The 14,852-nt window shown below is 39.0% G+C and overlaps 1 protein-coding gene across 2 annotated transcripts in view; it reads right to left on the bottom strand.

The window, feature by feature from the left end:
• Positions 1-14,852, bottom strand: part of TBCK (TBC1 domain containing kinase) — a 118,110-nt gene that overhangs the window by 48,572 nt on the left and 54,686 nt on the right. For both annotated transcript variants that reach the window (XM_040598123.1, XM_040598112.1), the window contains 2 exons: positions 7,985-8,021; positions 6,443-6,604 (listed from right to left, as the gene is read on the bottom strand). In XM_040598123.1, coding sequence (XP_040454057.1) covers positions 6,443-6,604; positions 7,985-8,021 — 199 coding nt within the window. The remainder of the gene's footprint in view (positions 1-6,442; positions 6,605-7,984; positions 8,022-14,852) is intronic.

Genomic DNA, 14,852 nt, shown 5'->3' with positions numbered 1-14,852 from the left:
ATTCTATTTAACAGTTGCTTATATGTCCCATTTTTACAGCCCCATAAGGAATGAACCAAGACATTTGTTACCACAGCAAAGGCATTTTCCACTATTCTTAATTAACCAATTATTTTATCAAATACTTCAAATATATTTCCTAATATGCTAGAACCTTGTTAAAACTATATAAAAACAATTAAAAAATTCCAATAGGCCTCCTGAAAATAACAAGTAATGCCCAACTGTACTGAGTTTATTGATAAAATACGGCCAAAGCTTTGAGACAAGCATTGGAAACAGTTTTCAGAATCAAGTAATCAACAATGGCACTGTGCCCTCTTTTTCCTCACATCATTAACCTTTTAAAATAGTAACTGAAACTATTACATGCTGTGAACTGGAAAAAAAGCAAAATTTTTTTACTTTTTAAACTTTTTTTTAGCTTTAAATAGACATTTTCAAAAATTGCTACTGTAAAAACAAGAATTCTTAAAAAAAAGTGTTCTGCAAGACTGCAGTAAAATAGCTTTATCAGTCTGGAAAGCAAGCCACTTTCACTGGCAGCCTGAGATAAGCCATTCCAACACACAAGAAAGCTCAAAAGCCACAGGAGTTTCAGACTGTTGAGCAACAACTGATTTTTAGATTGAAATTATCGCAAACATTTTGAACATCATAATCTCTCATTTGGGGTGACCCAGTTTCAGGTGAAGGTTGTAAATTACTTTCAGAAAATTCTCAGGCATGACACATGATTTATGTTAACCAAAATAACAGAAGTCCTGTTTGGAAGACAGAGGTGACAAAAAGCATAAGTAGTCAATACTTCTTAACCAGAAATAAGATTCAGGTCAGAAAGAGAAGGCACAAGGCTATGATAATTATATGTGAAAAATTACTGATTACAGAAGTCTCAGCTAGACCAATAACACTTAACTTTTTAGTCACACTATAATTGTCATCCATCCTCACTCTTTTTTCCTTAGTAGTCAGTTTATGATATACTTTGGATTAATCTCACAATATTCCGTTGTGCCACTGCTAACACCCAAAATATTGCAGACATCACCAACATAAAAAAATAATATATATTCAGAAACACCATTTTACCAAAACATTTCCTACCAGGGTATCAGCAAAGTTGTCATAAACTATAATCAGCAAAAAGTACGTATATTATAACACACAGATTTTAGTGATTTCATTTTAATATATAAATATATATTATATATATAATATATATATAATATATATAATATATAATATAATACATATAAAAATATATATAATATATATATAAATATAAATATAAATTTAATATATAAAAAGATACATATTACATTGACCTCAGCATAAAGTATTCAACTGCCAGTAAATCAGCTGGTTCAAGATAAATTTGAATTCATAATTTAGAACCACTCAAGCAAAAAAAAAAAGGGAGAAATTACCTTAGGCAAGAAAATAAGTTAAATATTAATGAAACTATATCTAACTAAGACATACAGATCATAGATGGGGGAGGAGGGAAGGTGGAGTTTTTTAGTTTAGCACTCACCTTTCAGACCATCTGAAGATACACAGTTAAATTTAATAAAAGCATTTTAAATGACTCAGCATATAGACTGAAAATGAAAAAAACCCACACCATACAGAATGGCCTAATTAAATTTCTTATAACTTGAAAAATAGAGTAGCAATTGCATAGTATATACTAAACTGAAAATAGCAGAAAAGAAAAATTTAGAAATCTGGACATATGTTCAAGGGCATACAGTAAGAGACAGAATTTGTGACAACAGTATTTACTGAAATTACAGAGCTTCATCTGTGACAACTCACTGAACTTCTGACAGACTGACTTATGCAACTATGAACTTAGCCTCAGCCTGCTTACTACCATATCCTAGACTACTGCTAACCTCTGTAAACTCTACAGTAATGGAGACTGCCACACTTAAGTTTTTAAGCTTAAATGCTCTTCCAAACTTTACTCTCTCATGCAGTTCTTCTGAAAAAGAATTACTTCGTTTAAATGAATTCTAACAGAATCACAGAATGGTTGGGGTTGTAAGGGACCTCTGGAGATCATCTCGTCCAACCCCCTGCTAAGGCAGGTTCACCTACAGCAGGTTGCACAAAGCCACGTCCAGGCAGGTCTGGAATGCCTCTGCAGAAGGACGCTCCACAACCTCTCTGGGCAGCCTGTCCCAGTGCGCTGTCACCCCCAAAGTAAAGACCATCTTCCTTATATTAGGGGGAACCTCTTGTGTTGCAGTTTGTGCCAGTTGTCCCTTGTCCTGTTCGCTGGGCGCCACTGAAAGGAGCCTAGCCCCATTCTCTTGACACTTTAAGATATTTGTATGCATTGCTAAGATCCCCTCTCAGCCTTCCCCAGGCTACACATGCCCAGCTCTCTCAGCCTGTCCTCATAAGGTAGATGCCCCAGTCCCCTCATCATCTTTGTAGCCCTCTGTTGGACCCTCTCCAGTAGTTCCCTGTCTCTTGAACTGGGGAGCCCAGAGCTGGACACAGCACTCCAGATGCGGCCTCGCCAAGGCAGAGCAGAGGGGGAGGATAAGCTCCCTCGACCTGCTGGCCGATGATGGTACCATTGTCCCTCTTGGCCACATGGGCACACTGCTGGCTCATGGTCACCTTGCTGTCCACCAGCACTCCCAGGTCCTTCTCCGCAGAGCTGCCCTCCAGCAGGGCAACCCCAGCCTGTACTGGTGCAGGGGATTGTTCCTCCCCAGGTGCAGGACCCTACACTTGCCTCTGTTGAACTTCATGAGGTTCCCCTCCACCCAGCTCTCTGGCCTGTCCAGGTCTCGCTGAATGGCAGCGCAGCCCTCTGGTGTGTCAGCCACTGCTCACAGTTTTGTATCATCAGCAAACTGCTGAGGGTGCACTCAGTCCCCTCATCCAGGTCATTGATGAACAAGTTGAACAGGACTGGACCCAGCACTGACCCCTGGGAACACCGGTAGCTACAGGCCTCCAGCCAGACTCTGTGCTGCTGATCACAACCTCTGAGCTCTGCCATTCAGCCAGTTCTCGATCCACCTCACTGTCCCTCCTCTAACCCACACCTCCTCAGCTTATCTACAAGGATGTTATGGCAGACAGTGCCAAAAGCCTTGCTGAGGTCAAGGTAGACAACATCCACCACTCTCCTCTCGTCTACCCAGCCAGTCATTCCATCATAGAAGGCTATGAGATTGGTCAAGCATGATTTCCCCTTGGTGAATCCATGTTGACTACTCCTAATAAACTCCTTTTCCTCCATATGCTTAGAGTTGACATCCAGGATGAGCTGTTCCATCACCTTTCCAGGGATGGAGGTGAGGCTGACAGGCCTGTAGTTTCCTGAGTGCTTCTTCCTGCCCTTTTTGGCTTTCTCCAGTCCTCAGGCACCTCTCCTGTCCTCCATGACCTTTCAAAGATGATGGAGAGTTGCTTGGTAATAACATCTGCCAGCTCCCTCAGCACTCGGGGGTGCATTCCATCAGGGCCCATGGATTTGTGGGTGTCAAGTTTGCTTAAGTGATTCTCCTCAACCACGGGAGTCTTCCTTTCTCCAGACTGTCTCTCTTGCCTCCAGGGTCTGTGAATCCTGAGGGCTGGCCTTATTACTAAAGAGTGATGCAAAGGAGGCATTCAGTAACTGCTTTCTTGTATCCTTTGTCACCAGGGCACCCACCTCATTCAGCAGCGGGCCCACATTATCCCTAGTCATCCTTTTGCTACTGATGTACTTGAAAAAGCCCTTTTTGTTGTCCCTGATCTCCCTCACCAGATTTAATTCCAAACAGACCTTAGCCTTCCTCATCACCTCCCTCCATGATCTGACAACTTTCCTATATACCTCCCAAGTGGCTTGTCTCTTTTTCCACCTCCTGTAAACTTCGTTCTTCTGCCTGAGTTTTTCCAGGAGCCCCTTGCTCATCCATGCAGGCCTCCTGCCTCCTTTGCTTGATTTCTTGCTCACAGGGATACACCAACCTTGAGCTTAGAGGAAGAGATGCTATAATATTCGCCAGCTGTCTTGGACCACTCCCACCTTCTAGAGCCCGAGCTCATGGGATTCTTCTAAATAGGTCCCTGAAGAGGCCAAAGTTAGCCCTCTTGAAGTCCAGGGCTGTAATCCTACTTACTGCCCTGCATCCTCCACACAGGATCCCAAACTCCACCATATCATGATCACTATAGCAAAGGCTACCCCCAATCCTCACATCCTCAGCCAGTCCTTCTTTCTTTGTTAGTACAAAGTCCAGGAACACACCTTGCCTTGTTGGCTCCTCCCCAACCTGTGTCAAAAAGTTATCATCAGTGCCTTGCAGGAAGCTCCTGGACTGCGTGTGCCTCCCTGTGTTGTCTTTCCAGCAGATATCAGGGTAGTTCAAATCCTCCATGAGAACTAGGGGCTATGATCACAAAGCTACTTCCAGCTATCTGTACAAGGCCTTATCAACTTCCTCTTCCCGATCAGGTGGCCTACAGTAAAAGCCCACAGCAGTGAAACCCACATTGGCCTGCCCCTTAATCCTTACCCATAAGCTCTCAACTCATTCTTTATCAACTGCTAGGCAGAGCTTGATGCATTCCAGTTCTCCTCTCACATAAAGAACAACTCCACTACCTTGCCATTGCTCTCACCGTGTCTCTGTAACTGCAATGAGATCATGGCCCTGTGACCACTCGGATCTCTAATCCTTCCTGTGTATTCCCCATGCTGCACGTGTTGGTGGACAGGCATTTTGGAGAGGGAATCAAGCACACAGGTTTCCCAGGAGGTGTGCAAGTGGATCCACCATAGCCACGCACACACCCTTGAGGTGGCTGGCCTGCTGGTGCTTATCTTGGGAGGCAACTAAGGAACATATATCAGTGCTCTGTTTGGCCTGACTTAGTCTCCAGTTGGATGTGATGGCATGAGCACTGCCACTTTGGGACTCCACTGCCAAGTCCTTCAGTTTAAAGCCTGCCTCACAAAGTTAGCCAAAGATTCCCTTATCTCTTCTAGACAGGTGGATCCCATCCCTCCCTAACAGGTCATTGTCATCAAAGCACGTCCCATTGTCATAAAAGCCAAAACCCTCACGATGGCACCAGCCACAAAGCCAGAAGTTGATTTGCATATGTCTATTTCTGGCTGCACCCTTTCCTCTAACTGGTAAAATGGAAGCGAAAATAACTTGGGCACCAATATTTTTCACTTGCACCGCTATGGCTTTATAGTATTCCTGGATTCTGCCTAGATTCTAGCTTGTGGCATCATTTGTGCCCACAATAAAGCAGTGGATAATGGTCTGTCCTTCTCACAGGTTGGGGCACCGTGTCAGACCTTAACTCCTGAACACAGCACACCTCACATGACTCCCTGTCAGGCCGGCAGGTGGATGCCTCAGTGCCCCTTAGCAGAGAGTCACCCACTATGAACACTCGTCATTTCTTAAGTATGAATTATTGAATTGCACACATGGTGTTCAAACAGAGCCCGCTGAATCTATAATTAGCCCAACAATTACCCAAAAGTTACAGTTACTTTAAGAAAGTCCACACAATGAAAACAGTGTCACCACTTAACTAAGATCTATATTATGTTAGTATAATCCTGGGTTGGAGAGGGGGAATTAATACAAGAACGTAAGTATGTTCTGGGTGCAGTAGCCTTCCAATTCATATGTTATGGAAATATTAGTCCATCACAAATGGAAACACATCTTTCAGTTGACAGGGCTTACTCAGTTCAAATGCATTCTACTGACTCACTAGAAACTTGCTCAGAAAGAAGACCCAATCTTCATGGTTAACTGCAATTTTTTTTTTCTTTTCAACACTTGCTTTTATGGGTAGGTCAACTATCTCCCACTGAACAAGACGACAGAACTTCTGTGCAATGATCGTGTAGCCTGCAATCCAATTTTGAAGGTTCTTTTGAAAGCTTTACATTTTGAATGGAAACCAATTTAACACAGAACAATTCCAATAGCTTCTATACTGCTTTCCCTAATCCTTTTACATTAACTGTTTCCACACCAAAAGTTTAATTATTTTTGAAAGGAAAACAGGCTAGCACCAGCATCAAAGTGGAAAAGCACTGTTCAGAACAGCACTGCATTTTTTTCACTATGAAATCACTATCAACTGCATTGTTTCTATACATTGCATGTCTACAAAACAGTTGCTTATGAATTATTTGAAATTGTTCTAAATTTCAAAAGAAAGTGCTCCAACCTTCACCTGGAAATAATAACAAGCTCACCCAATTCTTGCTGATGACAGCAAAAAGACTTCTAACTTCATCAAGCTATAGTCACACTCTGACAGTTAATTTGCCTAAATCCATGATTTCAAAACACATGTAAGATTTTCAGTACATATTCATATGCAAGTACATACTTTCTTCAGCAACACACAGGGGAAGACAGAAAAAGGGAAGAAATAGTTTTTTCTGTACCTGGCAAGTCTGAAAAAAGGAGAATGCATTCATTGAATCCATTAGCCAGAAGACGATCCCTCAGCTGTTGAAGTATTGCAACTCCAATACAGAACGGGAAGGAGGAATTTCCAAGCAGTAATGTATCCCACAAGTGAAAAATTTTGTGCAAAGGAAAGACATCTGCACAATGAACAAGAACAATAAAAAAACCACACACTATAAGCATATAAGTTGATAAAAACAAATACACACACACACACACAATTCTAAGGAGTTGCATATATACTTTCTTCCTCTCCAATTCTGGGGTTATTTCTTTTTTATTTGGGAGCAAAAAGGGCTCAAGCTGTTTAGAAACATATTTGCCTTCTATGCAGTTTGAATATTCTGGAAATCATCAGTGCGTTCTTTCATGATTAAATACTCAGAAACACGCAGGTTTTCATATTTCAAACACACAAAATCAGGCAATTTATTTTTCTTTTGGTATGGTGCAATTATACATTAGGATATGCATTTCATTTTTTCCAATAGTATGAAGACATTGATGAATTAATAAACTCAACTACTTAAAATTATGTAAGAAAATTAACAAAATAGAGCAAAAACTGGCAGAATAAAGGAAAGACACGGAGAAAGGCCTGTTAAAAATAGCAACACTTTATATATAAAGCTGAAGGTGGCTCTCCTAAAGTAAGCTATCCTCCAACTAAATAGTTTTAACATTTATTGCAATTCATTGCCAAGAAAATCATCTCCTTGGCTTTCCAAAGGTACTGATTCTCATGAAAGTTTTAGAATGGACAACTTCAAGAACCAGTGCTTTACAGTCAAGATCTTCAGAAACTGCAATCAAGACTCTCACATTAAATTATTTGATATTTCATCAGAGAAATAATTCATCAGCTCTTTCCATACTGCCACTTTTCTTTTTTTTCAAAGACTGCCAATGTTGACATGACATGAAAAAACAATAATCACAGAGATCTTTGAGCAAAGATTTTTAATTGCTTTCTAGACTTTATTAACTTCATCCTCTTTCACTAAAAGCTCACCAAGTTATAAAGGTCTTGTTGTTCCTAACATACATGAACATGTATCTTGGTAAAATACCACTAGTAGAATAACAATGCGTCAAGATGCAATAAAAAAAGCTTGTTTTCTTGGTCTTCAAAAACGAAGTTACTCTCTCTCTGACATTATTTGGGTGAGGGCAAGGGAAGGCGGTAAGGTATGGGTTGTTTTTTTCAACTGTTATTGTATCTTTTCCCAGTAGATAACAGCTTCCTTTGCATACCCCCTAAATACTGTATATGTAAAATAATCCAGTTCAAATTTAGTATTTTTTTAAAAAAGCTAATTATTATCATATCAGAGCAGTAAGTATGTGACAGGCACTGTTGAGACTTAAACCACAACACACATCCTTGCAAATTACAAGCGATCTACTGAATGATAGACACATCAAACCAATTGGGAAGGCTTTAGCTGAAAAAGTGAGAAAAATTATGCTTAAGAAATAGAAGAACATTTAATCAGAGAAAAAGAATGCATACTCACGTGTAAACATTGTAAGAAACCATGGAATAGCATAAAGCTGCAAAAGGTAATGATGGGGGGAAGAGAATAAAAAAAAGTTTTAAAAGCTGAAGTTGTTTGTGACAATTATGTACTACAGTAAAGATTGTCTAGCTTGGCATGAATGTATTTAAAATGGGAAATAACTGATTGGCAGAACCACTATCACACAACTTTTAGCCCCTCTGAGAAGCTTTTTTTTTCTTCCCCCCACAGCCTCCCCCCACCCCCCCCACCCCAGCCCCAAGGCCCCCATTCTCATCTCTTTCAAATTCCTAGTTTGTGATACTGTATTGAAAATAATAACAAAACCAACCAACACCCTCCCCAGGCTTCGGTTTGTAAAAAATAACCACCAAAGTCTTAAAGAACTCAAAACCCTACTCTATTAAACTGTCACTGTTCTCACCTTAGTGAAAATTAGCAAAAGGTGCCTGAACAAGGGTAAACCAACTTGATCCAATATATATTTTTGACTATGGAAAAAACCTTGGTTCTATATAAATAATTTAAAGTGCAAAACACAATATCCATTAAAAAAACCAACAACCATATCAACCTTTTTCTCCTATGTTGACTATGTTCCCATGCCAGGAAAAGCAGTAAGAACTATTTCATTCTCAACAGCATATAGTGTCAGTTACTAACAAGTTAAACATTTATGTTGTGCTACTGTGACCTTTAAAGGCAGGTGTTAACTGAAGACTTTGAGACTGCTTCAGTATTCCTACTACCATGAGACTATCTAAGAACTGGTGCTGCTGCAATAGCTACAGAAAACCTTTAGGTTCTGTGAACTTTCACATTCATGTCATCGTAGAGAAAAATCAGTATGCTTTAGAAGAGCTAAGCATTTATATATATATATATAACACCTTCAGAGTTTCTTTATTTTCAATGAAGTACTTAGTATGTTGAAGGCAACAGAATCTGTTCTTGAAACATCGAACTGCACCAAAAGTCCCCACAAATCAGGAATGCAAGAGCGAGACAATCATTGTTAAATTTTACTTAGTTGCACAGCTCATGTGCTCTGTTTTCCACTTCTGAAGATTTACAGTTAGACATAAAGCTTAATATATTACTTTTTAGCTCATAAAAAGTGCAAATTAGTCTTCCTATTAAGCTTTCCCTGGAAGTAAGCACATGAAAAGCAGAAAGCATAATTGATATTATGTTAATAAATTACTACTTATTCCATAAACACTTAACTGGGTTATGGCACCGACTAAATGATACTCATATTTGCCAAAAAGCTCTTTAGCACAGCTTGCTCTAGATTTTATTCCTGTATCTTCATCTGAGCATTTGATAGTATCTGAACTGTACTATTCATAAAACTTTAAAAGCTGTGATGACCAACTCTTCACCACTTTCAAAATTCAGGCGGCTTTTATGAAGTTTAGTCTCCAAGACACCAACAGATTTTAAGGGTTCAAAAACTAGAACAAATCCATTGCTGTAACTATTTTAATCTTAATATACAGTCATTCTACTTGCCTGGGTATATCTGTCATAGATGTCTCTACTGAATAACATACCCTGTGTTCCCTGAAATATCCTCAGCAGTGGCAGTAATCAGCTAATACCCATTTACCTGCTTGCTTGTATGCAATATCTTGCTTTCCATGCAGTAGGAAAACAAATACTTCTAATAACCCGAGACTCCTCTTTGCTTGGAGGTACATATTAAGTGGACATCATTTTGAACTATGTTACTTCCTTGGTATTTAAAAGCAATTATTGTCTCCTTTTCATATATATGATTAAAATGTTTCACCAAAGCAGGTCCACACTTTCTCCTAATTTCACAAACACCTCTGTCTTCTATGCATCTACGTTGAAATACACAAGAAAATACACAAAATTTACAACATTGAACAGATTATTAAGAGGTAACCACAAGGCAAACCACCACTTTGCTCCAAATCATTCTCACCAAACATATTAAGTGACATGAAGAGTAGGTCAAACTATTGAAGTAGAAGGTAACAGTCCAATTTTTACTGAAGGGAATTCTCCCTCTGACTTTCATAAATCTAATTTTCTAAGACAAGGAGATCTTGGTAAACCTGAAGAGGTTACAATTACTATTAATGATCAGTCAAAGAAAAGCCACAACACTGGTGGTATTATTCCACCATGCAAGTCAAACTGAAAAACTCCAACAGATAGCTTACCAAATTCGTTTAATTAAGCGAATGAACTTTTAACATACTATTAGTCAATACTGCCCTCTAGCAATCACCGGCTGGGAGAGCATTGTGCAAGGCTTCTGTACCAACTCGCTGCTGTTCAAGAAAGAGGTTTTCAACCCTTCACTGCTGAACCCAGAAACGCAATGGGGTTGTATTTATTGTTCACACTTAACTCTCCGTAGCTGGGAAGCATACCTAATGTTTAATCAAAGTAGCGTTTGAACTGCTGGAACAGCCTGAGAATAAGTCACTAATGCTTCACTTTTTTTTTAAAAGTGAGCTTGAGATCAGCAAAGGCATAATTATCATTTTGCTTTGCTAGTAAAATACAAGAACTTTTGTGCTTTTAAGCAAGGACTTAAGGACATTTCTTACACATGAAGAACACAGCAGTCCCCTAACATCAGTTTCCATTCAGACAATCTGAATAAATCCACAGGTTTTTTTGTATTTTTTTTTTGGTTTTTTTTTTTTTGTTACAATTGAAATCTCTTGTCCTTAGACTTGGTTTCATTTTCCATCTGTCTTTTATCCCTAGCTAAAGTCTCCAATAGTACTCTGCTAGGACAAATTCTGCTCAGTACCTGAGCTTGGAGATGCAGTTCATTGTTTTTCAACAGGGTGAAGATGTTTACGTGTCCATAGTTTGATAGGCATATTTTGAAAATAGTGCATCTCACTTAGATGCACTTAGAGATATCTGCTCAAATACTGATGAAAGCCTTTTCCACGAGGATTTTTTTTTTTTGCCTATTATTACTGTCTGGATTGTTTCATCATTTGACTGTTCCTCCAGAAGAAGGGAGTTTTACAGACTTCTGCCTACAGAGAGTAAGATTTCAGTTGTAAATACAATAGTTCTTAAAGAAATGTAGGCTCAGGGGATTTTATATTAGAAGGGATAGCAATGTGAAAATGAATGCTAGCATTTGTTGGTGGGGATGGTAGGGAGTATCAAAAGGCATGCACAAGCTTCTCACTCAATGAAAAGTCTGTAAGAATAAAGTGGCTGTCCTGTATGATTGAGATGCATCTTATGAACATGCTAAGGCAGCTACAGTGAAGCCATATTCCTGGTTGCAGGATAATGAAAATGAATTATTTAAAATTTAAGGTTCGAGTTTTCAAAACATCAAAACCACCAACATTCTTCACAAGTTCTTGTTAGTTATGCATGTATGTAACAGTTTACAAAAATCTCTAGGAAAGTTCAAAAACTCTTACGTTCACACTCCACATCTCATAGACTTACAGACCGAATAGCAACAGCTTTAAGGATAAAAAATACAATAGAAATAATCATTATTCTTGCAATCTTTTATAGAAGAACCCTCACCTGACCATTTGTCATTCAATGCAGTATGTTAAACCGGTAAACCGTCTTCATCATTATCATAAAAATAATTTATAGATGGATGACAAAAAAAAAATGTGTTACCATGCATTTTTTATGTTATTTGTTAGCATGTATTTCACACTATTTTCAGTGTTCAAGACTTCATTACACGTTGGAGCCTTTCCTTCTCAAAGCTGAAGTCACACTTACAGGAATACAGGAACTGGATCAGGAATAAATGGCAACATGGGTAAAAACATTCTGCCTCCACAGTGATTAGCTCCTTTGCTTCAGAAGAACAGGCTAAAAACCCTGCAATGGACAGTTGTAAGATAAGTTTGTCCACCACGGTAACCTGCTACACACTTTAGGCATGCACTAGCTTAACTGACAACAGAAAGGATTTAGGAAAGGTATCATGTATTTCTTTTCTTATTGAATTGCCCAGTAAGAATCCCAGATATTGAAGAACTGTTAAGTAATCCAATCTTTCTTTCCAAGATTACTAAACTAAAAGACCATTTGACATAGCTACACAGAAAAGTGGTCAAACAAAGAAAGAAGGAATGATCCTCAGTTAAAAGGATGATCCTCAGCTACAGGCAATCCTTTTCACCCTTGGGAGCCTCCACCCACCCCCCCCCCCCCCCTTCCTCCTTTTGCACCCCCGCCACTTCCCCCTTCCACTGTGGTCACGCTCACCAAGTAAAGTGAACCCTGGCTCCAGGTCCCCCGCACAGCGAACATGAAAAGATTTGACCCTTAGCAGGAAGGGAAACCCCGCATTTCCCCCACAATCCTCCTCCCCACCCCCCAAAACTTTAAGGCCCTGCTTTCTTTCTTAAAAGCAATTTAAAGGAAAATCTGCATTTTTTTATTTACGTTTTATATTTTTGTACATATTGTTAGGAGGTCTGCTATTTTTAAGTGATTTTGGATTGACCAAAAGGGGGGCTTTGAAGCATATATCTCTCTTGTTACTGATCTCTGACTTTACTTGGGGTGTGACCAGGCCCAAAACATTATCTCAAAGGAGAATAAAAAAAAACCTTTTAAGAAAATAAAACCCCCCTGAAACATAAATAAAAAAAAAAATATTTATAACTTTATTCTGAGCATTCCAGTAACCTTTTTCAATGTACTTCAGCTGTTCCATAGATCGTGGTTTGTATGAGGCGGCAAGGCCAAAGATAAAAAGTTGTTGGGGTTTTTTTTTGTTGGTTTTTTTTTTCCTGTTTATAAAGTTGTTTATTTTCTTTTTTTTTTTTTTTTTTTTTTTTTTTGGCTTGTTTAATGTATGTGTGAAACAATGTTGTCCAACAATAAACCAGAATTTTATTTTGCTGAGTTATCCTAACAACGCCGCTGCCCCAACGGCTGCTTTTTGGTTTTATTTTCACTTGTTGAGAAAAAAATTTTTTTTGCTCTCTACAGCTTTCTGAGGAGGGGAAGCCGAGAGGGATGTGCTGATCTCTTCTCCCTGGGATCCAGTGATAGGACACACAGGAACAGTTCGAAGATGAGCCAGGGAAGGTTTAGACTGTTCATTTCTTTACAGAGAGGGTGGTCAAACACTGCAACAGGCTTCCGAGAGTGGCGGCCGATGCCCCAAGCTTGTCAGTGTTTAAAAGGCATTTCAACAATGCCCTTAACAACATGCTTTAATTTGGTCAGCCCTGAATTGGTCAGGCAGTTGGACTAGATGATAGTTGTAGATCCCTTCCAATTGAAAGAGTCTATTCTATAAAACCCTGATCTTCCAGCTTCATGTTCTGTCTTTGTATAAATACAAGGCTATATGTTGCCCAATCACATAAGTAATTGCTACAGAAAGGTGCAAAGATGTTTTGATGACTGGGGATGTAAAGAGCATGCAGACTGAGTAATTTTTCAGATTAGATTCTACGCACCTGCACGTACCTACACAAACAATATTTGAAGAATGATCACTTTACTCACAAGATAAAAATACCAGCAATACACCTCTTCCCCAGATTCACCACTAAGTAATTGTGTAATGGAACAGAGATGGAGTACTTCAATCACAGGATTTTTAATTCTCAGTTAGAGGAAGCCCTATTATCGACATTTCCTGCATATCGCCAAACCCAAGCTAACCTATCTACCTATGACAGCAGCTCCAACACAATGATACTAAATAACTGCAGCCAGACTTTTGACCTTTGTTAATGGCCAGCTGACAACTGTCTAGCTTCCATAATTTGCAGCTGAAAGCTCTTTAGAAAAATATATGGCTACAGTTACCCTTTCAGTAATGTTACACGCTTGTTTTTCTTCAGTTCAGAATGGTCTGCTGTTGATGTCTGAATTATTCAGTAAAATATAAAAGATGTTATAAAGCATTATATAGAGTGGGGACCATTATAAACTTTGGGAGAGTGAGCAAAGAACCACCATCAGATTCGTCATATATAACCCCCTATTATTGACATGTAACTCACACAGCGTACTTAATCCAGGAACCACATCAGCTAATAATATTCACAACTATTCAAGATTCAGCAGTGTTCAATATTCTGAGAGCTACGTGACCCAAAGCAAAGGAGAAGGGTGCCAGGAAACACAGTCTTTCCTGCAGCTGAGCCTGTGTTTCAGTGATGAAAGATTAATCAGGATTTACTTTGATAGGATTAGTACTTGAGCATGAAACTCCGGTTCAGATCTCATTACTACAGTGCATATCCTTCACCTCAATGGATTCTGTGCTGTCTTGTTACAGGTGCAAAAATCACTTCTCTCACTAATCTAAAAGGCAGAATAACTTTTACTTCTAACAAAAAAAGAAAAAAAAAAAGACTATTTAGAAAGGACAACCTCTCTTCAGAGGTTAGTGTTAATTTTAGAACTAGCATCTGTATTGAGTGAAAGTTTGGGTTTTGTTTTGTTTTTTTTTTTAATATACCTCTGTTTTGCAACTATGTACTACATTACCTAATCATCTCTGACTATAAAACTTAGATAAGGCTCATATTTGACTATGCGCTGTCCAATGACTAACACAACACAACACCTAAAATATAACAAAACAGGTGATTCTAAACTATTCCAGCTTACTTGCATCTTCAGAGTTTTCACTTGAGAATTGTGACTGTACAAGCAAACACTAGGAGCTGCAGAAAGATGAGCTAACACCCAAGATGGGTTGCTACAGAGCTCTTACATAGATTAGCAGCAGAAATGGGGACCTGCAAGACGGTCAGGGAAACTACACCTCTACCTCTTCAGTGGGAACTAGTATCCTGGACAAAATACACAGACAAATTGCTTTGTTCATCCACAGCCTTTAACAAATACG

Source organism: Falco naumanni, chromosome 1, assembly GCF_017639655.2.
Source record: "Falco naumanni isolate bFalNau1 chromosome 1, bFalNau1.pat, whole genome shotgun sequence".
Taxonomy (NCBI): Eukaryota; Metazoa; Chordata; class Aves; order Falconiformes; family Falconidae; genus Falco; species Falco naumanni.
The sequence above is the reverse complement of the archived record's forward strand: the minus strand, read 5'-3'. Positions and strand labels throughout refer to the sequence as shown.